This window comes from Anas acuta, chromosome Z, assembly GCF_963932015.1.
Source record: "Anas acuta chromosome Z, bAnaAcu1.1, whole genome shotgun sequence".
Taxonomy (NCBI): Eukaryota; Metazoa; Chordata; class Aves; order Anseriformes; family Anatidae; genus Anas; species Anas acuta.
The window spans coordinates 25,440,264-25,467,812 of NC_089017.1; the positions used below are offsets into that span (position 1 = coordinate 25,440,264).

The window sequence follows — 27,549 nt, forward strand, 5'->3', positions numbered from 1 at the left end:
ATGTGCTAATGGGATCAACAAATGAATAGAATGCAGCATCGTGTTGCTTTCATGGTTCTGCCTGACTTTCTTGGAGTCAGACTTGATGATTGCTGTGGGTCCTGTCCAACTCAGGATACTCTACAATTCTATGATCTCAGGGGCAAAAAGTTGCTTGTAAGCACAGAATAGCATGACCTTTCTACTCAGAGTAATCAAAATACAGTTGCCCATGAAAATCCATGGTGAGTGGTTTAGTTGAACAGCAGCGTTTATACAACTGTGTAGCTATTACAGCTCCATGGTTCAGTCCTCTCATCAATGAGGGGTACGCAGAGATGGAGATCTGGATGTACTACCTTCCAGTGTATACGAACTTCAACAACACTTTATTAGTAGACATGGAATACAAATACACAACTATCTCAACTCAAGACGGTCTTTACTGGAAAAAAGGTCTTTCCTTATCAATGAAAGGCTTGCTCTTAATACATATGAAGGAGTTGTTCCCCTTCAGTTTAGTTGAGCTAATTCTCAGTTTGCTTAGCTTTTACAGCCTACACTCCAAACTGATTATTTATGCAGAAATATCCAGTGACTAACTTGGATGTGCACAGAATTACATTCTTATGTTGCTGGTAATTCACATTGCCAATAGCACTGCTTCTATACTGCTATTTGACTATATGACTGCTACTTATGGTCTTGTTTCAGGCAGTGATGAACAAAACACTTTTTTTTTTTTTGTGCAAATGCAACACATGGTATTAACAGCACAGCAAACAAGATAAAAGGGCCTAGACTAAGGCCAAGTACAAAATGTTACCTGAAGCTGTGTTAAGCTACAACTAAATTTTGTAATTTTTTAAATGCAAGCACAACAAAAAAAAAAATCAGAAATGTGTTGAATGTTTCCACATAAGCCAGGAGAGACATTCAACACATTCTCAACTGAAAACTTACCTTTTAAAATTAGGTTTCTGACATCCAGAGCAGCCAGGGAATGCTGACTCCACTCTCCGTGATGTCCCAACATACACTATTCTGGCATATTCATCATGGAACCCCAAAGCAGACTGGAGCCAGGATATTGGTATATGGGGTAAGGACTGAACTTCATAAGGGAGTTTTTGTTTTGTTTTTTAAATAAACACACACACACACAACCACAATATTATGCAGTTTTATAAGGTTTTCTTTAGTCTTTACTTTATATCCTGGGGATATAAAATAAAGAAATTAGAAATCTTATAAAACCATGCAATATTGTTGAAAAGGGGTGGTGGTGGAGGGAGAAAACTTACCTTACCCTTAATAGGCCTGCTCCATTCTGCAGCGGGGTTCTGTGGTATGTGTGACATCACCAGTCTACCGTTTTCTAGTGATGTCACACGGAGAGGGAGTTGATGATCTGCAGCTGCTTTGGACATCAGATACCTAAAGAAAAGAGATTAATAACTTTTTCAATTCAGAGATGGATTGATATTGAATGCTGTTATTAACCAACTTACAGGCCGACTACTAGAATTTCAGACAGTGGAAGCTTTGACTAAATAAGAATGAATGATACGGTCACTTGTGCTATACAAACTCATCTATAATTGAATGCGCTTTCATTTTGAAAAAGCTTGGAGTTACTTTCTATAGTTGAAGTTCTGCAAGTCAATAACTTGTATTTACCCTAGGCAACGTTATTCTGAATTTTTTATCTACCATCTGCTAACCTCTGATTTTATTAGAGGACTGGGATGGAGTCAGGAAGAATGACTGGTAGTAAATCATAAAACAAACTCACTCATGACATCTCTTTATTGATCATCTTTTTGAGCATTTACCTGTAACTAATTAAAAGACTGGTGAACACTTTATGTCAACCCTCAAAATTTTGTGGCTTTTTTTTGGTAAGATTTCAGCTTGCACTTTCATGATGTGAATCCAGTCAAATCAAGCTATAGCCTGAAATGGTATCCTAAACTCTTATTAATAATTGCAAACAAACGGACTGGCAAAAACAAACAAACAAAACCACCACCCCACCACAAAAACAAACAAAACAAAGCAAAACAAAACAAAAAAGCCCACAACAACACAAGAGCACAAAAATAAGTTTCTTGCTACAGGATGTGTCTTTATCTCATGATTTAGCTCATTACTGTGAAATGACTCCTCAGACATTCAGCCATGTCCTAATTTTCTTCGGGCAAAATTACAACATGATGATCAGTGCATTGATTATCTCCCACATTTAAAACTATAAAACACAAAAATGCAGGATAAAGTTTATCATCAGCATATTCAAAGAATCATAGACTGGCTTGGGTTGGAAGGGACCTTAAAGATCACCTAGTTCCAACTCAGCTGCCATTGGCAGAGACGCCACCCAATAGATCAAATTGGCCAAAGCTCCATCTAGCCTTGGGCCTTAAACACCTCCAAGGGATGGGGCATCCCCAACATCTCTGGGCAACCTGTTCCAGTGCCTCACCATCCTTATAGTGAAGAATTTCCTCCTAACGTCTAATCTAAATCTATCCTTTTATTTAGTTATCCTTATATTTAGTTTAAGACCATTCCTCCTCGTCCAATCATTATCTACCTAAGTAAAGAGTCCTTCTCCATCTTTTTTATAAGACCCCTTTAAGTATTTATCTTACTGTCTTTGCCAAACTAACTCAGAAGACAAATTACATACCACTGAACTGTCACATTTTGCTGTTAATTATAAGAAATTCAAGATATTAATTAATTTATACTTCTGTGACTTATGAAGAAACTGGATGCATGCAGTAGCTTAAGCTGTTTAAAAAAGCTGATGTTCCTTTTAACTAATTAAGATTCTCATCTGACTTTCATATAGCTGAATTTTTCATCTTTCTTAACTCTGTATATATATATATTTCACTATCCTTCAACTGAACACCTTAAAATCAACTGTTTTATTTCAACTATGTGTACTGACAGGAATGCCTTGCATGCTTTTTCAAAATAATATACTAACTGACCGAAATCCAAAGCACTATGAAATGTCCTGAATACACTGCAGTATCTCTATGATGAAAACATTCCATATTAAATGTATGAGTATCTATTCGTATCTTTGATGCAGAACTCACACCTTCACATCTGGAATTTTAAAAGATAAATGATAGAAGTGGCTTAGGTGAAGCATCTTAGCATACATTTATTGGAGGACTAGCCTAGAAACTAGGAAAGGCATGAAAAATGATGGGATGTTAAGAGAAAACAGCTGTGAAAAAATACACCTAATACAGGGAGCAACAGAGGTACTGGAGAAGCTACGAAAAACACGAGACTAAGACAAAAATACAGAAAGCTAATGAAATAAGCATAAGCCAGGAATTGCAGAGAAGTAATTGTTGCGGGAAATCTTTCAAAATTTGAAGCCTATAATTGGCTATATTCCTTCATGGCAAGCAAATAATTAGCTGCTTGAATTTCCAAAAGCTCCACATGCTCATTTTCATCTCAGGACTATAAGAAATAGCACGAACATAAATGTGAATTTCAAAACCTTATTTCAGACTCCAAACTCAATGTTTTGAGTTATAGCAGTGTTTTTAAAGATGCAGACAAGCCAGGAAGAAGCAATAACAGAGTATTCGAAAGCCAGTAAAGTACAAATCAAGTTTTTAGGACAAAGAATGGAAAAAGAGTATGTTAGATATTTTGCACAAGAAGATGCATAGTGATACAGAACCTGAGATGAAATTAAAATGTTATGTTTCAGCTGCAAGACTACAACTAGATCTATTATGTTATTCCATTAAAGATTTAGGATAAGGATCCCCTCATCTAAAGTTTAAATCAAAAGCATACACAGATTTCTCAGACAGTATAATTATCTGTTTGCATGTATATTAGTATAAATATAAAACTATGCAAACAAGTATAACAGAGAACTCCTTACATCCCAAATTGCCAAGCACAGTGCATATTTCACTGAGGAAGAGTAGAAGAATTGGGAGAAGGAAGTCCACCTCATGCTAACAAGTGAAGAAAATTTAACCCAGTACCAACAAATTTTCCACTGAACCCAAATGAGAAGACACTATATTTTTTTTCCACCTTACGATTTGTAAAGTTGGTGTATGAATCACAGAAATACTAGTAAAAGCCCTAATCTATTTTTGGTGGTTGCATATGTTTCCACCAAGCATTCTTGGGAATTGTTGTTCAGTCTTGTTCAAACACAGTTCCCCTACTAAACGTTTTCAAACAGATGGCAATATTGCCCATTTCTTTACTAAATACATTTCTAAAATTCTTCCTCTGTGTATTTAGTAAATTAGCCATTTTGCATTATTTCTGCTATATATCTTTTTTTTTTTTTGAATTAATGCGTGGCAGTGAAAAAAAGTCAGTCTCTTCTCGTATTTTGGATACTTCCATTTACTATGAACACATTGAACAACAACAATAAAAAGACACTGTTCCATCATACTGTCCTGGCTCAATGTGGCTCAAATGGCTTTGAATAGTCTTGTGGATCCCACAAATGAATTTATGTTGGAAGTCCTAAATACTTCTGACCTGAACTGTTAGTTCCCCCCTTTTTTTGAACTCTGAATCTTCAGGTGCACTCCTAAATACAGATTTCTGCAGCTTATGAATTTAAGCTTATATGAATTTAAGCTTGCAGAAAGCCTTAGTTTGTCTTCAGCACTTCTGATATTCATCTACTTAAAAGATATATCCACCCCTAAAGATAGACAAAGATGTTTACCTGGGTTAGGAAACACAACCACCTAATTTAAACCTTCAGAAACAACATTAGAAAACAGCAAAATCCAAAACCTTTACAAAGGAGGTTTTTATCTTTCTTATTACTACATCAAGAACACTAGTGTTACACACCTTTGCAAAACAGCAAAATCTTCAATCCTTTTCCTACAAACCCTGGCTAGTTGTCAACTTGGCTATCTCCTTTGACTAGCTAACTCTCCTTCCCCTCACCTTTGTCTGACTTTTCCTGTAGGGAGAGTCTGGCTTCCTACTCTGGAACATATTGCCCTTTATCATTTTAACCTTGTGTACTTAACTTCAGGAATCCTGGGCTCCAGTCGCTCTTCTCCCTCCACAGACATCTATGCAGTTACGAATCAGACTTGCATGCAATGATTCAAATCCAATGGCACTACCAACAAAATCTTGCATTTCAATAAACAATCTTTGAATGTTTATGCTCTCTTTGGACGATCTAAGCTCTAACATAGACATAGGACAGTGTCTAGAGTTAACTGATCTTGTCGCAACCCAGTGCACTTTACAACAAACACGCTTACTATAAAGTCAGGTTAAGAAATAACACCTGCCTCTGCAGACTTCTCTAAGCCCCAAATTTACTATCTGATACAAGCATCTGCAATCCTGTCACAGTTTCATACTACACAATGGCGAGAGGAGATTAAAAAATACTCAAGTTCAGCTGTACTATACAACAGTTAAATACATACAACTGACTTACAGAATAGCTTAATTAACAGTTTCATGCAAAAATGACTTCAGATGACTAAAGAAGGTGATTATCTGAATGGCAGTAAAGAAATTTCTATTCGCTCTGCAACCCTCCCTCATTTTACCTGACACAGCAGAAAACAGCAAAAAAAAAAAAAAAAAGGATTAAAAATTTCAGACTGTTAGTTGTTATCTTGCATACTGATCAGGACAAAAGGTGCTACTTTGCATTTCTTAATTAATTTACTAGTTAGAGCAAATGTCAAAGAGCTCCCATTCAAATGAACTGTCATGCTTATATATATATACATTCTCAGCAAACATGAAGTAAAAATGGAGTAAAATTTCAAGAGAATGATTTTTAGCCAACGCTGTATTTCAGTTTCTCAGTTGTCTACTGACTAGTGATGGCTTTCGCTGCATCTTACCTATGATGGTATTAGCAACAAAACAGACAATTTTTATTAAAATCTAATTTTTCTTGTTGTAAGTTTTCTTTTCATATTCATTCCATTTTTACTATTGCTTTAAAATGAAAGGACATCACTTTTCAAATGTGACACAGAAACTTTAAGAAACACAGCAAAACATACTTTTTAAAAATATGTGCTCTATACGAGTGTACACACACACAAATACACAAAAATGAGTAACACTTTTTTAATTAAAAAAAAAAAGAAGTTCCTCACTTAAAACAAGTTCCTTACTTCCTGACTCTTCAGATACGCTAATTTGTAAAGGTGTCATTTGTTAACTGCCATTTTTTACTTGTCTTCTTTTTGGTTCCTATTAGCCTATCTCAGATTTTAGATCTTAGATTTCCTTTAAGGATGTAAAATTTTCTACATAGCAAAATAAAATCAAGAACTTTAGCCTTCAGATTATACTGAAAATTTTAAGGCAGTCCATAAGGCAGTCCATAAGGACTTAAGGGCTGGCCTACTGTAATTCCATAATTAAAAAACATAGTGCTCCATAATGACAAATACAGCGACATCAGAGAACAGTTTACGAGATAGAAATCTAAGATACTATTCTGACAATACCCAGCACTCAAAGCAATAGATGGCAGATCCAAATTACAGTTGTATTTCAGCAGCACACAAGGCTACTGAATAGAGTCAGGTACTACTTGAGTGCTGCCACCTTTCTGACTCACTTCCACACTGTATCCTGCATTTGACCTTCTGATGAAAACTTCAAGATATTCTCTGAGAATCATGAATAATGAGGGGGGAAAAATGAGATTTAGCACTGTGTACTTTCCTGTAAAGACAGACTAAAATAAAGACTAATATCTTCAGTAGTCACAAACAAATCTTTAAAACTACAATAACATATCACGTAATTTCAGAAAATGGTGATAGATTCTTTGCCCAGACTACACGAGGTGCCTTGTGGAAAGGTTCCATCCCTTTCAAAGGTACAAAAGAGACTTCACCTAAGGAGATGTCACCTCCTGAAGTCTCCTCTCAAGTCACAGTATGCCAACTTCCCTGTGGTTTTCCTTCTACAGCTCCTCACACAATGTTTGTGCCAGGACACATGCTTTATGACATGCACCAAAGCCAGAAGCCATTCTATATTAGACATTCTTGATGGAGCTACCCACCATCATTCTACAAAATGGTACACAGGGATTAGATTTCCTCCACTTGATGCAAATCCCTCAATTCCCCTTTATGCGTGTCCAGCTTTCTTTTTCCCATCTAAATACTCAAACAAATAACAATTCTGCCCAACATATTCTTTTCTCTCCATCGTGAAATTCATAAGGTAGTGAGGAATTATTTAGTAGCTGAACAGATAGAGAATTTTAGAGCAGCTCTGTTTTAGATTGTAATATCCCTAACAACTTCAGCTGCCACAAAAGAGCACTTCTCATGACAAAAGCAGTCCCACTTTCTTTTGTTCCCAGATGCTCACTCTTGTCCTTACAGCGACCCTTCAATCTGTGGCAGAAGACAAGCAGAGAGGTATCTGTGTAAATGCACAATTAAGTTGCCCTAGGAAAATGATCTGGGTTAAAACCACCTCATCAGCTGTGGAAAAGAATGTTTGGTTTATTGCAGACTCAATTCACCATGCAGCTGAACAAAGAATTTTGCGATCCTCTCTTATGGAGTGGCAGAGAAAACAGAAGCTGATGGAGTGATGGAGGATAGGAACTATTTTTTGGCAGCAGTTTTCGCTTACGTCAGTTGAAAGCATGTGTGAAAATGCAGCTTCACATCTGAAATGTGGCTAGAGTTCAAGAGGAAAGCAGTCTGGGAAGAAGCAATACTAAGACTGAATTTCTGTTTAGCATTAAAGAATTGAGGTCAAATTTCATTTTTTTTCTCTAGACAGTTACTGCAAACTGGCACTAATGAAAATCTTATCACTGTTACAAAAAACTCAACAGTAATGAAGCAGAAGTGTAATGGATAACTTCTATTCATAGCTAATTCAAATGGTATTGCAGATGTACAAAAGAGTAATGAAAATTCTTTCAAATAGGTTTATTATTTCACTGTTGTGGGAGGAATTGGTAGTAATGCCTACATTTAAAATTATCCATGTCTTTCCTTTACATAATCCTGTTTTAATTTGCTTTTACCTTGCCAAATAAAAATTATTTGAGCTAAGTATCTCTCATGTCATTTGCTGGCTCCAGATGATGTTCTGAAAAGTGTCAGATATGAGTCCAACTATCTACAAAAATGCCAGCAAACAGTATGTTTACTCATGTTAAAGAAGTCTTATAGTTCAGCTTTTTCATTATAGACTTCAGTACTTCAAAAATTTGGAAAAGGAATTCCTTTTATACAGTCTAGAATTATTTCCTTGGAAACAAAGGACAGTTAGGACAAAGAAAAAGCTTGTACATTAAAGTCTTAATGTAAATGAGAAAAGCTATAGTTTTAATACGCATTAGTATTTACCATAAGCTTTAAAGATTTCTGTGAGAGTTTAACTCAGTAACATGTGTTAACAAATACTATTACTGGTATTACCAAGAGAGCTAGTCATGAAGAAGAAAGATTCACCATAAAAAAAAAAAGCTATCAAGACAGATACCATGAAGTAGTAAGAACACCACCATTTCCACCATCTTCAGTTCCAAAGAAAAGGCCATAAACAGCCTTAAAATTATCATAATTTATCATATTAAAATGAACTTTCACTTTAGGTCATATTTGCAATGTCCAATCAGTATGTTTCACTTAATACGCAAGGCACTACAGAAAACTGAAAGAAATTGAGAATGCTTCTGGAACTGCCACTGCCATTTGTGTCAGAGCTGATAGACAAGTCTGCCTCTCTTCTAAAGTTATCTAACTTAATTATGCATGGCATTACTGGCATCAAAAATGCAACTCTAATAACTTCCCTTGCAAAGTGAAACCACATTCTGTCTAGCCAAGTTTGCTAACTTAACATCTTTTTTTTTATAAGTATGCAATTTTTAAAACATTTCCAATGTTTTAAATCAATACTTCACTGTTTATTTATGATCATTTCTTCAGCAATTAGTCTTTATTCTTTATGTTGTATTTCTATATCACAAGTGTTTAAAGACACAGAATTATGATCAGATAGAGCTATACAAGCACAAAGAAAGATTGTCCTTACCTCATAACTTCTGACCACTGATTGAGTTGTATCTCAACTCCCCCGTACTTGAGAGTTTGTCTGGTTTTTAAGATGGTGTGATTAGAACTAAACATAGTATTCCTGCTGAAGTCATGCAACTTATTTACATAATGACATTATCAGATTTCAGTTCAAAGAGCAATTATGACATATTTAGCATTTGTCTACCCTTGAACAAGCTTTGGTATGGTTTTACTAGTACTAAAAGTCTCACCTATACTAGGATTATTGATATGCTGATGTGTACTCTAATTTTTGGCTTTTTCTTCTATTGTTGACATAGCTTTTCTGATAAACTCTTGACAATCTTATCTTAGAACCAATCTGCAATTTAGCAACTACAAAATAATTTCAAGTGAAGTCTGTCTTTCTTTGGATATTGTGACAGCTATAATGTTAAGTGTCTGCACTGAAATTTGTCTTTCAGTGCCTCTCCTGCACCATGTCTCTCTCCTGTATTTAAAAAATTATAAAGAAAGGATGTTTCTGCATGAGACTAAGGATATTCACATAAATTATCATCCTAATTTCCACGGTATAGAAAAAGCAACTTTTTTGTCTACTACTACTACTCATAGGAAAGACACAGATTTGCCTGCCAAAGGTTTAATAAAGAAAACTGCAGTGAAAAAATCATTACTAACAAGAGTTGGCTGTACGGGGCCATTTAAATGAGCACAATTTTCGCATTTAAAGCCAGTCCACACCCTGAGGAGAATCAGTGCCTCCTAATGAAACCCCAAACATAGTGGATTCTCTTTCTAATGGTTATTCTTTTAAGTTTTTCAACTGCATAGACTCTCAGGGTACTTCAGGGAAAATTTGTATCTCAGTATTGTATCTAAAGCCAGATAGCATGCGTTCCTGTACAACCTACTTGAATACAAAACATAAGCAAAGACAATTTTAGTAACTTATTTGCAAAATAAAAGTTAGAAATCCTGAAAATCATCTTGACAGTCAGGGCACAATAAGATCTGATCAGTCCTGCATCGACAGATAACTCTGCCCGGTAAGCCTGTTGGCAAGTTTGTTCTCAAAGAACATGTTTAACAGAAATGAACTGCTCCTTCTAAGGTATTACCACTACTCACATTTTATTCTGGCAGTGAAAAGTGTAAACAAATAGTTATTGAATTTACTTATCAAAAGAACGTTGTGAACAGTGCACTACATACAGAAGAAATGAAGATTATGGTCTCCAACCTTATGATGTTTCATGCAATCACTGAAAAGGCATAAAATCTTCAATTGACAGGCCTCAGCAAATAACTGGCATAGTTTTATACTCATACAAAAGAAAACTTTTTATGTCACATACCGATTTCTTTTTAATGTCCTCCAGATCTTTGAGTTCATTCTCAATCTTTGTGATTAATTCCCTGAGTTCATCAAGATTAGTGCAAATAAGCTAAAAAACAAATGAACATAAACACTTGGTAATGTGGGACTTGGAAAATGCACAATGAAGTCAAATAAAATCTAAAAGCACATGCTATTACTTGGTGCCAACCATGTGATTTTTATTTCCTTATATTATTTAATGTAAAAAAAAAAAAAAAAAAAGGACCTCTTCAAATCAAATTACTAAGAAAGTAGTTCATTTCAGATATAAATTGCATCTCTGCATATGAGCTTCCATTCCAAAATGTAGGTATTTTCTCAAAACTGCAGTGAATGACACAAATTACCAAATTTATCTCAAGCGTAGCAATGAGTCAGAACAGGCTTGAGTACCAAACAATAACTTGGTGAGTTAATATGTGCTAGCTTTGGACTATGCTGTGGTTATAATATTATTACACTTCTTACAACTTTGACATGAACAGAACCTTGTATGTTTATATGAAGTATTCCAGAAGGAAAACGTTATCTATGCCTATCAAAACTCTTTTGTTTTAGCAAAGGTACTATATCTAATGCATTGGAATTTCTTCTTGCTCCTGTTCTTAGCAAACAGCTTTTTACATTTTTCCTTTCACAATATGGATGTCATTTCCTTGAGTAAATTTTCAAAGAAACACAAATGACCTTTAAGTTTTGGCTTACTGTCACTTAGGGCAATTACAGACTTACTAACCTGGAAATGATTAATCTATTAGATTCGTTCAGGCCACTGCATCTAAAGACTTTTCCACCCTTAGGTGGAAATGTTTTCATTACTATTGAAAACATGTTGAAGTAACTTTAAAAAAAATAACCAAATCCAAGTAGGAAAAACAACAACAAAAAAAAAAAAAGCCCACAAATACACTATTATAATAAAATTGCTAGTATCTTTTTATGCCAAATCAGTAATTCACAACAATACATCTTTACTTCAGTTGCACATAATGTTCTAGATTTGGAGTAAATTCATATAAAAAACACTAAGTTGTTTCATTATTACAACACAGAACAGATAATTCCAGCAAAACACATTTCAGAAGCCTCTAATATCATACATACAACTATTTTCATCATATTTGTGTACATTTAAGAGCACTTTAGGGAAATGGAGCAGCTCCAACCAAAAATTTACAGTGTTCATATCTAGAAGTTCAAACTAGAGAACGAATAAGGAAATTTTCACTGTGTTGCTGTAGACAAAATGTGTAAAAATTAACTTCCAGACAGTTTCTCTCTTGATCCAGAAAAATATTATTGCTATGGGCAACTCTATGAGGTTCAATACTGCATGTCTGTTTTGCATGTAAAGAAGTTCCAAGTACATAAATGTAAAAGAGAAGCCAAGTAATTGTTTTTTCTTCTCCCATCTGGCCTGCAAGCAAACTTATAATACAGCATTATTATACAAAAATGTGCAAGTTTGTCACATCAAGCCCTTGACATAACTCAAAAAAACCATAGGTAGAGATTTCCCTTTACAGAACTATAACTCACTCCTTTATAACCACATATAACTCCATATGTAACTGACAATTCAGTTTTTGAATTGTATCGTTGCATTTTATATTCTCATACCAAATGTGTTTAATTCAATGATCAAAGACAAACTATGAACCAAAGAAAGATACTATCTGTTTAGCCCTGTACTTCATTTGCTAGAAGTGTATGAACTTCTCTCTAAAAGTTCATTTGTAGTAAGGCAGGAGTTTTTTAAGAAGGATGACTTCAGTATCATGTTAGTTGAATGCTTTCCTGGAAATACCAATTTTATCTTTACCATACAGCGTCCACATGTCATCGGACAATTCATGTTGCCAAACTTGTCACAGGTCCTAGTCCTGTTTCTCATTTTCAGAACAGTCACTTGAGACATAAGAATCCGATTTTCAAAATTGTCAGTATGTATCAGTCCAAATTACATCAACATAAAAAACAAAACAAAACACTAAAATATATAAAAATTAATTGTCTTGGGGTTGGTAGTGACAGGGAAGAGTAATCAAATCTATGTCTCAGTTTGGCATCAGAACAGATGTACTTCAAGGCTAATATCTGTGTACCACTTATCCACTGATAAAACAATGAAGGTAGCACCAGTTCAGCTTACAGGATTTATTGTCAAAATGAGTTTAGTGTCTGAAACACTCCAACACTGTACTGAAAACCACTACAAAAGCATTAAAGAAGAAATCTGTATTTGTTTATGAAAAGAAGAATTTGAGATAAGATATTAAAGATATACACTGGTTGGGAAGGAGCTTTTTCTGAAAATTCTATCGTTTGGGCAACATTTTTTACATAATGAAGGCAGCATTTTGAAGTAAAGATGAGAATAAGAGTGGACTGTATTCTGTATGTAAAACAGAAGAGGACTGAAACTACAAAGATAAGTAGTTTGAGAATTTCTCAAATTTTAGTTAACTGGCCTAAAAAATTCTAATGCACTTACGGTCATAAAATATAAAATCATTATAAAATCATAGAATAGTTTGGGCTGGAAGGGACCTTAAAGATCACCTAGTTCAAAACCCCCTGCCACAGACAGGGACACCACCCACTAGACCAGGTTGCTCAGGGCCTCGTATAATCTAGTCTTAAACACCTCCAGGGATGGGGCACCCACAACCTCTCTGGGCAACCTGTTTCAATGCCTCACCACACTCTGAGTGAAGAATTTCCTCTTAATCTCTAATCTAAGTCTCCCCTCTTTTAGTTTAAAACCATTCCCCCTTGTCCTGTCATAATCTGACCATGCAAAGAGTCGCTCTCCATCTTTTTTATAAGTCCCTTTCAAGTACTGAAAGGTTGCAATAAGGTCACCCTGAAGTCTTCTCTTCTGTAGGCTGAATAGCCTTATAGGCTAGGATGTATTAAGATCAGTAAAATCATCGGGAATTTCTAAAATTGTGTTGAATAAGCAATAGCTTATTTCAGCCTTAACAAGCTTAGCTTATGACTTCAATTATTTTGCAATATATTGCAAGAGAAAAAATAATGCTTTTCAATTATTTACATCATTATTGTTTTAGGCACAGAATTTAAAACTTTTTCTTTTGCATTACATCTACTGACTGTCAGTAAACACACAGAAAATTTTCTTTAGATCATCTTGATAGGGAATCTAGCAGCTATTTCTCATAATGAGACTCTAATATATGTTTCAGTATTCTTTGCTTATGGTTGTTAACTGCATGAACTTAGCAATTCAATTTTCTGCAAGCAATACTCCCTTCGTAAATTGGTGTATATGTTTAAACAGGTTAAATGAAAGTGAATGCAAAAAGAAAGGTATTGATGTTACAATCTAATGTTCCTGTCACATTCTGACAGTTTACTGTCGTTTCACGCACTGCTCATGAGGAACGTATTCTAATTATCTATCATGAGAAAAAGAATCTGTAGAGAAAAAAAAAACATTTCCTTCATGACTTACAGGGAGTGAAAAATTAGTCCCTATTCTCTAAAACATTACACAGTGACTTAAAGATCTGGGTTGTCAGTATTTCCATAAATGTACAAGTCACGTACATCAGTCATGTACATGTTTACTATATACAGGCATTTTCAGATCAGGCATGGGACTTACTACATATGGGCTGAACTTTCACAGGCAATAAGCATTCTGTTTCTCAAATGAACACAAAGGAAGCTTCAGGTATTGAGTTTTGCAGTAAATTTGCAAATTCAGTGTTGAACTTCACCCTTTAGGATACAATCTCAGATTCTGGTAATCTCTCAAACACCCTCACTGCTTTCTAGAACCCCAACGAGGAAAAACAGGAATAAGGAATCTCTGCAGATTTTTCTAAGGCAAGACAAGCACCATTCCAACTTGGGACCCTCCAGTGATCCCTCAGAATTAATAAATGAATTTTGTCATTATAAAAAAAATGGAATCTGTGGATCTATTCACAAATACACAGCTAGTACACTCCCCTGGATCATGGATGCTCCCTCCTTGACCCTATTTAATCAGCTGGAACTTCAGCCAACGTTTGTAAACATGGAACACTTCTGTGTGGTTTTGTGCCTAAATTCACGTTATCTGCATGATTTTAAGTTACTTTCCCATGAAACTGTTCTTTTCTTGCTGCAATTTCCAAGTGGAAAATATCTAGATACCTCCTTTATGAGGTCTGTATTTAACACAGACCACTGCTGATGAAAGCTGAAACTGTTAGACACAGTTACAGAAAAGCCAAAGTGTTAGCCCAGTTCCCTGAAACCTGTTCCTTCTTCAGTTATGGTATACAAAGGTCTATATAGCTACCTGTGTATACAGGGATGGGAAAAGACTGGTAGAAAACACTACTGGATATAAAGTTACTTTGTAACAGGGACAGAAGTATAAAAAAAGAACAAACCTTAGTATCCTTCCTGTACAGGAGTATAATTATTGCCATTTCCTTAAAACATTACCAAGAAACAGTAACTATAACCTTGTAAATCAGAATTTATTTTAAAAGGAAAAGTACAACAATATTAAAAATATTAACAAAATATTAAAAACAGCATATATATGTTTTGTATGCTTTTATTTGGTAAAAAGACTTTAGTTTACAACTGCTTTTTTAAGAACACCCTTGAGCTAAAAACTTGGTATAAGGTCTGAAATTACATATAAGTAGGGAGTGATGTTCATTGATTTTCACTGACCTGTGCTTTCACTGTTTTGTCCATGACATTCAAACTATGAGAGAATAGAAAATCTGTGTGATATGTTTCCTCAAAAAGATGTTTAAAACTGGCATTATAAATGTTAGGATTATTAAATGCATCCTAATTTTCTTTGTTGTTGTTAATAATCAATTTTAATGTACAATTTGGGTCATTTGGTCTCTGTGACTGCATACATTAAAAAAATGTAATAATATTCATTTTCTCAGATAAATGATTTTTTTTTTTTATCAGGTAAAGGATTTACACTAAGGTGCAGGATCTATTCCTATGAAATAAAGTACTATATGGCTTTTATTTTTTTCTTTATTTCTTACATCTGTAGACTGCAGGCACATAAAACGGCATAGGAATTTTCAAAAAGGTTTCATTTATTTGCTTTCTTCCTTAAAAGACCTAACGTTTAGATATGAATTACATCTTTTATGGTTATACCGTCCCTTGCATGTTACACTGTAAAGACTTGTCTTATCAAATATTTAAAAATATAGTCTCACCTTCAAGTATTCGTAATATCTTATGAAATTTGGCAATCTATGTATGTAAAGTATCAAGATACATGCTTTAGACTGCTGGTGTACACTAGTTTTAGGAGTATTACAAATATGAATGTTTTAATATTTGCAAGTGTTTGCGACACATTATAATAGTCCTGCCTGTCCTCTTGAAAAAGGAAATTTAAATGTTTGAAAAGTTCCCTAATAAGATTAAACTGCTCATACTGACAGATCCTACTTTCACCTAAACCAGATGTAAAGCCTAGATTTGATCAAAAGAGATGGGATTATTTTGTTAAATTTTAATTAACATTTTACATAGGTAAATGTAAAAATGTTAATTTTGCATTTAAATAGATAAGGAAGGAAACATACACTTTACCTTGGTTAGACAAGAAGTTAGGTTAAGTTTTAGATAATGCTTTAGAAGGACTATTTAAATGCAATAGTTTAATAATGTAAAACCCATTTCTAACTTAACTATGTACATTCATAGCATGCAGCAAATGTGCTGAGAACAACAAAACCAAAAATTTTTAGATGCTACCTACTTTTTGGAATTCTCAGGAATGATTTTAGCCACTACCACAGACACACAGATGAAAGTCAGAATACATTTAAATCAGTCCTTACTCAATACTGACTACTACTAATCAATTTTACCACCAGAAATTCTAGTAACTCCACCATTGTCATAATGGATGAAGATAATTTATTGTAAGGATTTTACAAAACAGTCGTAGCTTATTCTATTGAATAATAATTTCTATTTATTTCTAAATAAATTCTATTAGTTGTAGCTAATTCTCTTGACTCAGAAAAGCACAGATTGCTTTCTGAAAAAAAAAAATTTATAAAAGGATATTCTCAGAACCAAATGAGAACTTCAATTCAAGCAAGTATGCATACATAAATGCTGACTTAAAAATTAGGTACTTTAATACTTCTGTTACAGTACCATAAAAAACATATTATAATTACCACTCTCTGCATAGTGCTCTCTGGTCTAAAGGTCAAGTGCAGATAAGAGGTGAAAGTTACAAACAGGATGAACACATGAACATACAGATTTTTTTTCAAATCCTTCAGTAAATCAAGCTAGAATTCAATTCAAGGCTCACAATGAAACACCTCATTAAAAAAAAAAAAGACAAAACAAACAAACAAAACAAAAACAATGACAACACAAAAAATAACACAAGTAATTTTATCCTGGAAAATTATATCTACCTTATAAATTCCATGAATAACGACTGGTTTTCCATGTTTTCTCCTGCATCAACCTTATCTGAGATCTTAAACAATACTGTGAAACACTATGTAAGCTGTGTATAATAAAAAATGCTGAAATATTTTCTATTTAGAAAATGTGAAATGCACGTTTAAAAACATTATTAAACCTTTTAATCTGGAAAAAGGAAATTTACCTTTGATTAGGATTTCCAAGTTGTGTAAGACAGTAAAAGGACTTAATATATAGGCATTCAGCTTTCAAGAATTTAAAACAAAAATTAAAATTATTTACCTGAAATTCTGGTATGGCAGACTTTGTGACACCTTTCCTCTTCTTTGTGATTGCTTTTTTAGATACCGATTTTTTTCCTTTTAAGATTAAAAGAGAAAAGCTTCATAATGCTGTTGTACTTCATTAATAAAACCAAATTACATACAGACTTTAAAGTTAAACTATAACTAACAGATGGCTGACGGTGAGTCACGTAAACATGACGAATCAGAACTAGACGCAGCAAAAGCAAACATTAAACTACAAGTATCTGTGGAGAAGTCTTTTCTCAAAAAAAAAAAGAATAAAGAAAAAGAACAAATCCATTACAATGCTCATAATATACCACTGAAAAATTAAGGCGACACTGCAAGAAATTTAATTCACAGAATAAACATTCACATCAGTGTTCTGGAACAAGCAAAATCCAGAAGTTATGCCACAAACTTAATAAATATAGTATCTTACCTGCAAGGTATGTTCTCTGACACTGCAAAGTGAACTACGTATTAGGGTCTGGGACCTCTTTATGTTACAGTAAAAAATACCCTCGAAGCGCAAGCAATATCTAGAAATCACTAAACGGATATGCTAGTTACCAATGGAATTGGATTACTGATATGGTTACTCTGGTGGTGGCAAAGCCTAAAGGTTTCAGAAAAAACACCTTCCTAATAGGGCCCTTCCAACCTAGTTATGCTATATTACACTATATATGGATGTAACAACAGAAGTTCCTGAAGACAAAGCAAGTGGTCAACTGCCTAAAAGTACCAGGATTAACAACAGATTACACACATTTCTCAAAACAAGCGGCTGCATCGCCGTCTTATATAAGCTCAAGGCAATGGAGATTCTTACAGTTATTTCTACATTCCTACAGCAAACTTTGACCTATTCATTTAGATTAAAATCACCACGAGATTTTGCCAGTACTCACATTCTGGAGTCCTAAGCATTAATTAAAAACCTAAGGAGTCATACAAACTATGCTGATTTAATTGTCAAATAGAATCATCACAGACTACTTGCTTTAACACAAATAAAGTCAGATTTGATATTCGTATTTATGAAAAATAGGCATGAATTGCATTTTTTCCTAATAGATGCTTGCCTGTCTGTGCAAAGATGTGCATACACACACACACACAATTATACATGTATAATTAAACAAAACACATCGAGAAGTTCTTCATATCTCAAGATAAAAAATCAATCATTAACCAATATGGCGAGGAGGGGAGGAATCAAATTTTTATTTTCCACTTATTACATCGTGAGGTTTCCTGAACATTGTACCTGAATCTGAAATAAAACACTGTTAAGACAGAGCACAGGGCTGGTATCAACCCTAATTTGAAACTCCACATACTGAACATGTAACAAAATTTAAAGAGCCCTCAGCTACCAAAAATAAGTGATCACAGACTTCACATTACAGGAAAAGTGATAAAAATAAAGAAACACGTTTTATTAAAACAATGACCCAAACATTTTGACAACATGAAAAAAAAATAATTATCAATATTTTTATTACATATTTTAAGGAATCAGCTGCATTCAAAACATATTTGCTATGATTAAGTATAATGCTGTTCATTAAATGAACTAAAGCAGACATCTAATACAAACTTTCTTGACAAACTGACTGTAAAATAAGTCTGGACATATGGTGGTTACTTAACACCATAAAGCAATGTTATCTGGCAAGAACATGAAGAAATAAAAACACGGGGCTGCCAGACCATCTTGCTTCATCTTTAAAGAAAGAATTTCAATCCCAATGTGATTAAAATTAAAATGAAAATTTTCAAATATGTTGAAAATACTGAAATAAAACAAATATTTCATATTTTCAGCTTCAGGTACTGAACGATGCAGTGTAGTTTGAAAAAACTAATGTAGATAACAGAAATGTGTTCTCTCTTTGCCCCAGCACTCCCTTCTGGAACAGTGGAGAAATGAAGAATTAATAACCAAAATCTTAAGTAAATATTTCTTCCATTGCAGCAACACCTGAAGTACATGCAGTAGGAAAGATATGGGATAACAGACAGAACAATAAGAACAGAAAAACTGATTAGAAGCACACAGAAGTTGAACCCAATCTACAGTGTAATCTGAATCAAGGTTTAAAAAAAAAAAAAAAAAAGATTTTTAGAAAAGAAAGGGGTAAAAAAAGAAACGCAATATAACCCAATGTATGCATTATCAAAACATGCCTAATAGAATATATGTACCATAGGACCCACACTATTAGTTCCCTAGCTGACATCATCTGTGAACTAACATTATACCTGTAACAGTGTAGCACTGCAGTCTCATTCCCCCTTTAACACACCAGATGTCCTATGGTGCTAGCACATACCACAAAACAAAAAAAAGGAAAATGCAACATGTATTTGCACTACTAGAGAGAATTAGCATATATATAGCAAACTAACTTTGGGAAACTCGTCTTCTACCTTAATAACACCTTTGTATAATAACATATTTAAATTTAAAAGAAGAAAAGTTACAGCAATAGTATTAAGCTCTTAAAAAAAAAAAAAAAAAGTAATCCCTGGTTTTCCTCATTCACCAAATTCTAAATGAAAATTTTGCTCCAAAATAGAACAAAACAAAACAAACTTGATAAAGGAAGGATTTAAAGAAACTTTTACTTAGTACTTCCTGGGGTAAACTCACCTGTGTCCAGTTTCCAGACTAACTTTGGTACCTACAAGTAAGTTAATTTGAATATTTTAAATGGGAATGTCTTTTAATAAAATTATGAAGAATTAGATTTCCACAGTAAACATCTATTGAGATCTTGGAGTTTAGATTCTAAAACGACAAGCAGATGTGTTAAGCAAAAACAGCAATGGCAAGGGAGGTCAGCCTCCACCAGCTGCCTAGTACTGGCCCTGTCACGCAGAGCATGGCCATGCAAGCACGTCAGCCCTACCTCCACAGAGCACAGTCACTAAGCTGAGCCGCCAGTCCTGTATGGAGAATAAGGGGTTGAACAGGCACCCTGTGAGCGACAATTTCTCAAACCTCTCCCACTGAAATCTGCTAGAGCTTTCTTGCCCATAAACCTATGTAAAGAGACTGCTTAAAAGGGTTCAAATGACTCACTTCAACAAACAAAGTAATGTTACTGAGAGCAGCTAGGTGTATTTTGAACCATAGCTCACTGTACCTTTCAGAGCACACTCAATGTACACATTTAATTGCTGAAAAAACTCAGAGCCAGAAAAACACAACAAAATAATAATCAAATAAATTAGTTCCTAATCCTAATAGGAATCCTAATCCTAATAAAGAAGCTGTTATGCATCCTTTCTTCATGTTACCTGTACTGACCCAACATACCCTGCCTGTTTCCCATCTTTCAGTCTCCTGCTTTTACTAACTGTAATTTAGAAAACATTCAACAATAGTTCTACACAGAGATAAAGTAGTCACCAAACAGCAGAATGGTTGAGGCTGGAAGGGACCTCTGGAGATCATCTGATCCAACCTCCTTGGCTCAAGCAGCGACACCAAGAGTGGGGTGCCCAGTACTGTGTCCAAGCAGATTTTGAAGATCTCCAAGGAGGGAGACTACATAGCCTCTCTGGGCAGTTTGTGCCACTGAACATCCAGTCATTTCAGTACAAAAATTCTCATAGGGGAACAGAGGAACAGTGGCTCAATAAATAGATTTCTATCTTTAGAGGTCTTCAAGACATAGCTAGACAAAGTCACAGCTGACATATCTGGCATCTGTGACAGCAGTACATTAAACAAGGAACAAGACTATGTGACCTCCAGAGGTTCCTTCCAACCAACTTTTCTATGCCTGTGGCTCTTTAAAAGACTGCCTTGCAGGGTATAAATGCATTAGTAAAAAATGCAATCAGTAACTCAAGGCTGCACTGCACAGATGGAACATAAATCAGACAATGCTTTCGCCCAATCTATTTGTTTACACTTCTCCCTAATCACATAAGAATGAAATGATAAAAACACTCTCCATCAAAATAAATCAAGAGTTTCCCAGACCAAAACAAGAAGACAGAAGAAGATGATTATCTTGAAATACTGTAGAGATCTTCTCCTTCAGTAGTTTCAACTACATAAAGGAAGTTACTGTTACACCTGCCATCTGGAGGCACTAACAATGACCTCCCATTCCAATATTATAAGTTACTTTTTGTGTGCTAGAGAAATACTTATTTGGACAAGTACTCAATAAATGTTTTATAAAGATCAATAAATAGATATTAGTGTATTCTTATTCCTGTGCCTGCTACATGGCAGTACTTGCAATGAAGACTAACACTGTACTGTACTTTTTATATATATATAAAGTTCAACTTCAATTTCACCTTGAGTACTGTGTTCGGCTTTGGGCCCCTTGCTACAAGAAGAACGTCGAGGTGCTCGAGAAAGTCCAGAGAAGGGCAAGGAAGCTGGTGAGGGGCCTGGAGAACAAGTCCTATGAGGAGCGGCTGAAGGAGCTGGGCTTGTTCAGCCTGGAGAAGAGAAGGCTCAGGGGCGACCTTATTGCTCTCTACAGGTACCTTAAAGGAGGCTGTAGCGAGGTGGGGGTTGGTCTGTTCTTCCACATGCCTGGTGACAGGACAAAGGGGAATGGGCTCAAGTTGCACCAGGGGAGGTTTAGGTTGGATATTAGGAAGAACTTCTTTACCGAAAAGGTTGCTAGGCATTGGAACAGGCTGCCCAGGGAAGTGGTTGAGTCACTATCCCTGGAGGTCTTTAAAAGATGTTTAGATGTAGAGCTTAGGGAGATGGTTTAGTGGAGGACTTGATAGTGTTAGGTCAGAGTTGGACCCGGTGATCTTGGAGGTCTCTTCCAACCTAGATGAGTCTGTGTAATTCTATGATAAAGTCACCACTTCCTTTAAAAGAAAAAAATAGCTTTATTTTCCCTTAATGGAATTATACCATAACATTACAGAATAAGGAAGACTGATTTGTATTCAAATATATACAGATCAAAAAGATATTAAAAAATTTTTACTTTGCTACAAATGGGAGTATTCTGAAGCTAGGAAGTGTCAGCCTACGTTATTCCTGTATAAACTGTTATTCACCCACTACAAAGATTTAAGTGTGACATGATTACTAATTATGTCTCCACACTGATTCTTCCAACAGGCTCCATATCTCACTTGGGTTTCCTTTCAGAGGAAAAGAGGATATGAGACATCTTACCTTGGACAGAAGTTGCAACTCTCATCTCTCTTCCCCTCTCATACTGCAGGAGGGGATCAGCTCTTTGTATTCCACTTCCAATACAGACAGAGCTAAGCCATTTGTGAGGTTAGGGAAGGGACAACTACAGAGATCTAAGGCAAGTGCCCTTCCATGTTCACTGAACAAATCAAGAATGTGCAACAAATGAGTGTTCCTTTCATTCTCGACCAGAGAATAGAGGGGGGAAATAAACATCTTATTTTTCAAGCTAACTGCAACATTTTAACCTAAATTAAACTAGAATTCAGTTATATATGGATAGAAAATAAAAACTCTCTAGGAATTTGAGATAGTATTTCTCTCCAATAATGTGACACCAACCTACACTCAGGGATGGTAGCATCACAGCACAAAAGCTGAACTGGTACTTTTCCTGACTTCACCTGCTGACACGACAACTTGAACATCAAACTGAAACAAGTACACTGCCAATATGCTTTCAATCTACAATAAGGGACAGTGCAGTGGTGTGACACTTTAGCTATCACACCCCCTTTTTTTTATGGAAACAAACTCCATCTTGTGGCAGGAATGCAGGAAAATACCTTTTTTTTCCCCACAGAGCAAGCCTGAGCTCACCCCTAAAAGCTGGAAACTGTATTAAGCACACACAAGTAACATTAACATGGATACCAAACAACTTGAATATGTTAACTAGGATACCTGTCCCAGTGGACAAGTTATGAAGTTTGAAGGATGATGAAGGAAACCTGTACACTGAGCATCAGCATAAGCCAGTAACAGAGGTAGCTGAAAGCAATGAAGTAAATATGAAACAAACGCTGTTCTCTGAAAAGTTGATTTCAAAGTAACTGAATGTTCTAGGGAGGGCACTCACTGAAATTCTGCTCGAAACAATGTATTCCTGGTTTCATGTGTCACTCAAGTCCTTAGTTAAAGACAGTATTTAATAAAACAAACAAAAAAAGAATAAATGAACAAAAATAACTCAAAAGTGAACAATTTTTACATCACTGCTTTTTAATTTAAAATTCTAAATTAATGGTGATCATCAGAGTGAATGAAGCAGAAGAAATAAAACTTCAGTGAATTACTTCTGATTTGAGGTATCATCTGTTCTAATCTCAATTCCAAGAGATAGGATGATTTCTGACTGATAGTTAAGTGCTGATTGTTATTGATTTTCCTTCATCATTTCTTTCCTCATCTAACGATCCAGTCAGCAGGGATTCATGCTTGGCCAGCTTGATAAACTTCTGCAACAAAATGCCCAGCTTCACAGATGAGGGGAGAGCAGTGGATGTTGTCGGCCTGAACTTCAGGAAGGCCTTCGACACTGCCTCCCAAAAGGTCCTCAGAGACAGGCTGCTGATTTGTGGGGCGGATGGGCAGACAGTGAGGTGGACTGAAAACTGGCTGAATGGCCAGGCCAAGCAGGTGGTGACCAGTGGAACGAAGTCTACTTCGGGGCCAGTAACTGGTGGTAATGGTAACACCACGGGTTAATGCTGGGGGCAATACTGGTCAACATCATCATTAACAATCTGGATGATGGCTGTGGTGTACCCTCTCAGAACTGGGAGCAGCAGTGAACATGCCAGGGGTCATGCTGCCACCTAGAGGGACCTCGACAGCTGGAGAAATGGGCTGACAGGAAGCTCAGGAAATTCAACAAGAAGTGCAAAGACCTGCACCTGGTCAGGAACAACCCCAGGCACCCAGGTGCAAAGCAGCTTGGCAGAAGAGGCCCTGGGGTTCCTGGTGGATACCCAGCTGAACAAGAGACAGCTTGCCTTTGCAGCAAATGGTTGCCAGCAGGTGGTGAGAGGTCACCCTTCCCCCCTGCTCAGCATTGGTGAACCTGCACCTGGAGCATGGAGGCCAGTTCTAGCCAGACAGACATGGAGAAGAGAGTCAAATTAAGGGCCACAGAAATGGAATGACTGGAGCACCTCATTTATGAGGAAAAGCTAAGAAAAATGTGATTGTTCAGTCTACAGAAAAGGGTCAGGGGAGATCTTACCAATGTATATAAATCCTTAGAGTGATAGTGAAAAAAACATAGCCAGGCTCATTTCATTACTATGCAGTGACAAGACAGGAGGCAATGGGCACAAAATGAAACACAGGAGACTCTGCCTGAACATCAGTAAATTATTATTATTTTTTGAACTGTGCAGGTGACCAAGTACTTGCACAGGTTGGCTAGAGAGGTTGTGGAGTCTCTCTTCTTGTAGATCTTCAACATTCGCCTGGACAACATCCTGGACAACTTGCTCTGGGTGACTCTGCCTGACCACAGAGGTTGGAAAAGATGTCTTCCACAGGAGCACTCCAACCTGCACCATTCTGTGATTCTACAGATTTATGATTTCTGATCAAGTCATTTGTTTGACAAAGTTGTTGCTGAAAGTGAAAAAAAGTTCATATCTACAGATCTTTTACATGTATTCCTTTTAAATAGTATGCTGTTTGAACACTTCTGTTCTAAGATTTACTGGAAATCAATATTTTATTAGAAGAGCCCTTTAGCCAGCTCTGAAAAAATTCTTAGAAATGCTCTTGACATTTGTAAATTACCTCAGCAACAGCAATACAACTCATTTATAGTTATCATAATGTAAATCATCTTGACTTGGGAATATTTCTAAAAATCGTGAAGAACTTCATTATGAATGTTCAAGACCTTATGGCTCCTGTTTGACGATGTCAATCAGTGCTTCAAATTATAAAATGACATCATCATAGAGTAGTAATGCAATTTTTGCAGCATATGCAGCACAGCCTATTTCCCCAGAAGATAGGTGATTTTAACATTAAACTGTTATTTATATATATATATATATAATATATATATATATATAAATATATATAAATTCCTGTTTCTTCATTGCATTCTAGTTCCAACTCCACTGTTCCCAAATCAATAAAAAAGCAAGTTTTCCTCTTTGCAAATTTATAAGAAATACTACGTCTTTCAAAGGTTTAGCAAGATCTGAACATGTATTGCTTTCTTATTGCTCTCCTAATATTTTTTCTTGACCCCAGCACCTCTCATTTCATAAAACAACACACAATGATCTGGAAAATGAAGCATTACTACAGACTTTTGAATCTTCCACATTGACCTTGCATATGCTTTTATATAGTTAAAACAGCACCGCAGGTCTGAACAAGTGCATTAAAAATGCTGACTTACAGAACAATGGAAGTAAACCCAATTGTACATGTTTCCAGGTTTATTAAAGTTGACAGACACTGCTGCTTAATGCATCAAGAACACTGTTACAACTTGCAAAAGAAAAGAAACCACAAATATTTGTAGAACACCACCTTAAAAGTTTTCAACAATGTTAATGGGCTGTTCCCGATACAGAGGCAAGACACCATTACAACAAAGTTTTTTCCACTCTGAAGACAAAGGTGAAGACAAAACCCCCAAGGACAGGATACCACATACTACAAAACTGCTTTAATTTAACTATGTTAAATTAATTCATTCACATTCAGGTAGAGCTTTATCTCATTTGTTTTTTAAGTTTTGTGTGTAAAAAAAAATACCCAAATACTTAAAAAAAAAAAAAAAAAAAACTCTAATGAAATAAAAATACAGTAAAATAAAGTTTAAACAGATAGATTGCTATTAACCTTTTGGAGCACAAGTATAGGGTATAGAATTTTCATTAAGGTTCTTCTAAAGGATCATGTTTGTAGAAATTACTGAAATTAACAGCAGATGTGTGTTATGTTGGGGTTTTCTACACCAACTGTAATGTAAGAGACTGAAATTACACTTCAACATCTGCTTCAGGCACATCAAAGCAGCCTCTCATCCCTCCTGTTTTCTCAACCCTCTGGATATTTTGAATTTCATCCAATCCCTGTTTCAAGTACACAGTTAAAATTCTTGTGCTTTTATATTGTGCTCTGCACTGCAAGCTTTGCTGTTCCCCATGATCCACTTCAGCATAGCTGTCAAGATGCAACAAGCCTATTACTATTGACACCATCCAAATCATGTTTTACATCCTAATTCATCTAAATCCAGTAATAACTATTTTAAATGGATGTCCAACATGCTAGTTGCTTATGGAACTACCCTCGTGAGTCTGTCCTTCTATCACAGACGTTCACTTGTCAACCATTTATAACTCATCACCTTCTTGAAAGATAAGAATGTTTGCTCTTCAGATGCCTTTTCACTCCTTGTCTACATGTACAGCAAGACAAACATTGAGCTTCCCAGAAGAATGTTATTACCTTCTGGGTGTGAAGATGTGGGAAGTCAAAGTCTGACTTCAGAGATTATACATCCCCTCATATTCAGTACTACCCTGTCTGCAATACTGACTCAGAACACTGGCACAGTAATAATCACAGCCTTGAATCAAAGATACAGATTCGACAACATGATTACATCTTCCATTTCATAACACGTAAAGTACCACCATATCTGTGGCAACAGATAAAACATGGTCATGTTCTCCATTAAGTTTTGCTCACAGTAGTTATGCAAAGTTTTCAGCTAAAACCTACCCAGCCAATCTATATTCATAAACGCCATGTTTTGGGTGTCCCCTTACCACTGCTACAGCAAGTCAGTAATTTGGCAATCACGTTAATTGAAACATGAACTGTAATTCAAATTTGGCTGCCTTAGAAAAATCCATCCAAAAAAAATGACTTGTCAAAAATTAAGGAAAGGTACTCACTTTCCCATTTCTGATGATTTGTACTAAGTTCCTTGAAAGTATAAGAGGCAGAAAAGAGCAATGATTGCTATGAGCATATTTAAATCAGTATTTTTGTGAATTCAGAAGAGGTTTAACCAAGTCACTTTCACTGTTCTACACTGAAAGGATATTGTCAAAGAAAAAATAAAGTTTTAGAAGAGCATTGAGGAATACTATTTAGCCTTAAAAATGACAAAACAGTAAGAAGCAATTTCTGTTGCATAGCATCATCATGAGTTCATTTCTCCAATCTAATCCTCTCCTATCCAGTTCAGCCTAATACATGTAGGACTAATGGAGATTTCACAAGCATAGGAAGGTAAACTATCATATAGATCTGCAATCCTCTAGGAAAATTTTCCTCCAGCAAGGTCAGAATAACAAGGGAAATCCCCAAAAGATCAAGAGATGAAAGACAAAAGAGTACCAAATTTGCAGGACCTTTGATATC

The 27,549-nt window shown here is 35.5% G+C and overlaps 1 protein-coding gene across 4 annotated transcripts in view; it reads right to left on the reverse strand.

Annotated features, from left to right (window-relative positions):
- The window catches only part of BRD10 (bromodomain containing 10), a 59,371-nt gene that overhangs the window by 17,429 nt on the left and 14,393 nt on the right, over positions 1–27,549 (reverse strand). For 2 of the 4 annotated variants that reach the window (XM_068666138.1, XM_068666141.1), the window contains exons 4-5: positions 17,179–17,255; positions 10,412–10,501 (exon numbers count right to left, since the gene is read on the reverse strand). The exons of 1 other annotated variant lie outside the window; for it this stretch is intronic. In XM_068666138.1, the coding sequence (XP_068522239.1) occupies positions 10,412–10,501; positions 17,179–17,255 (167 nt within the window). The remainder of the gene's footprint in view (positions 1–10,411; positions 10,502–17,178; positions 17,256–27,549) is intronic. One more of the 4 variants, XM_068666139.1, reaches the window with a different exon arrangement.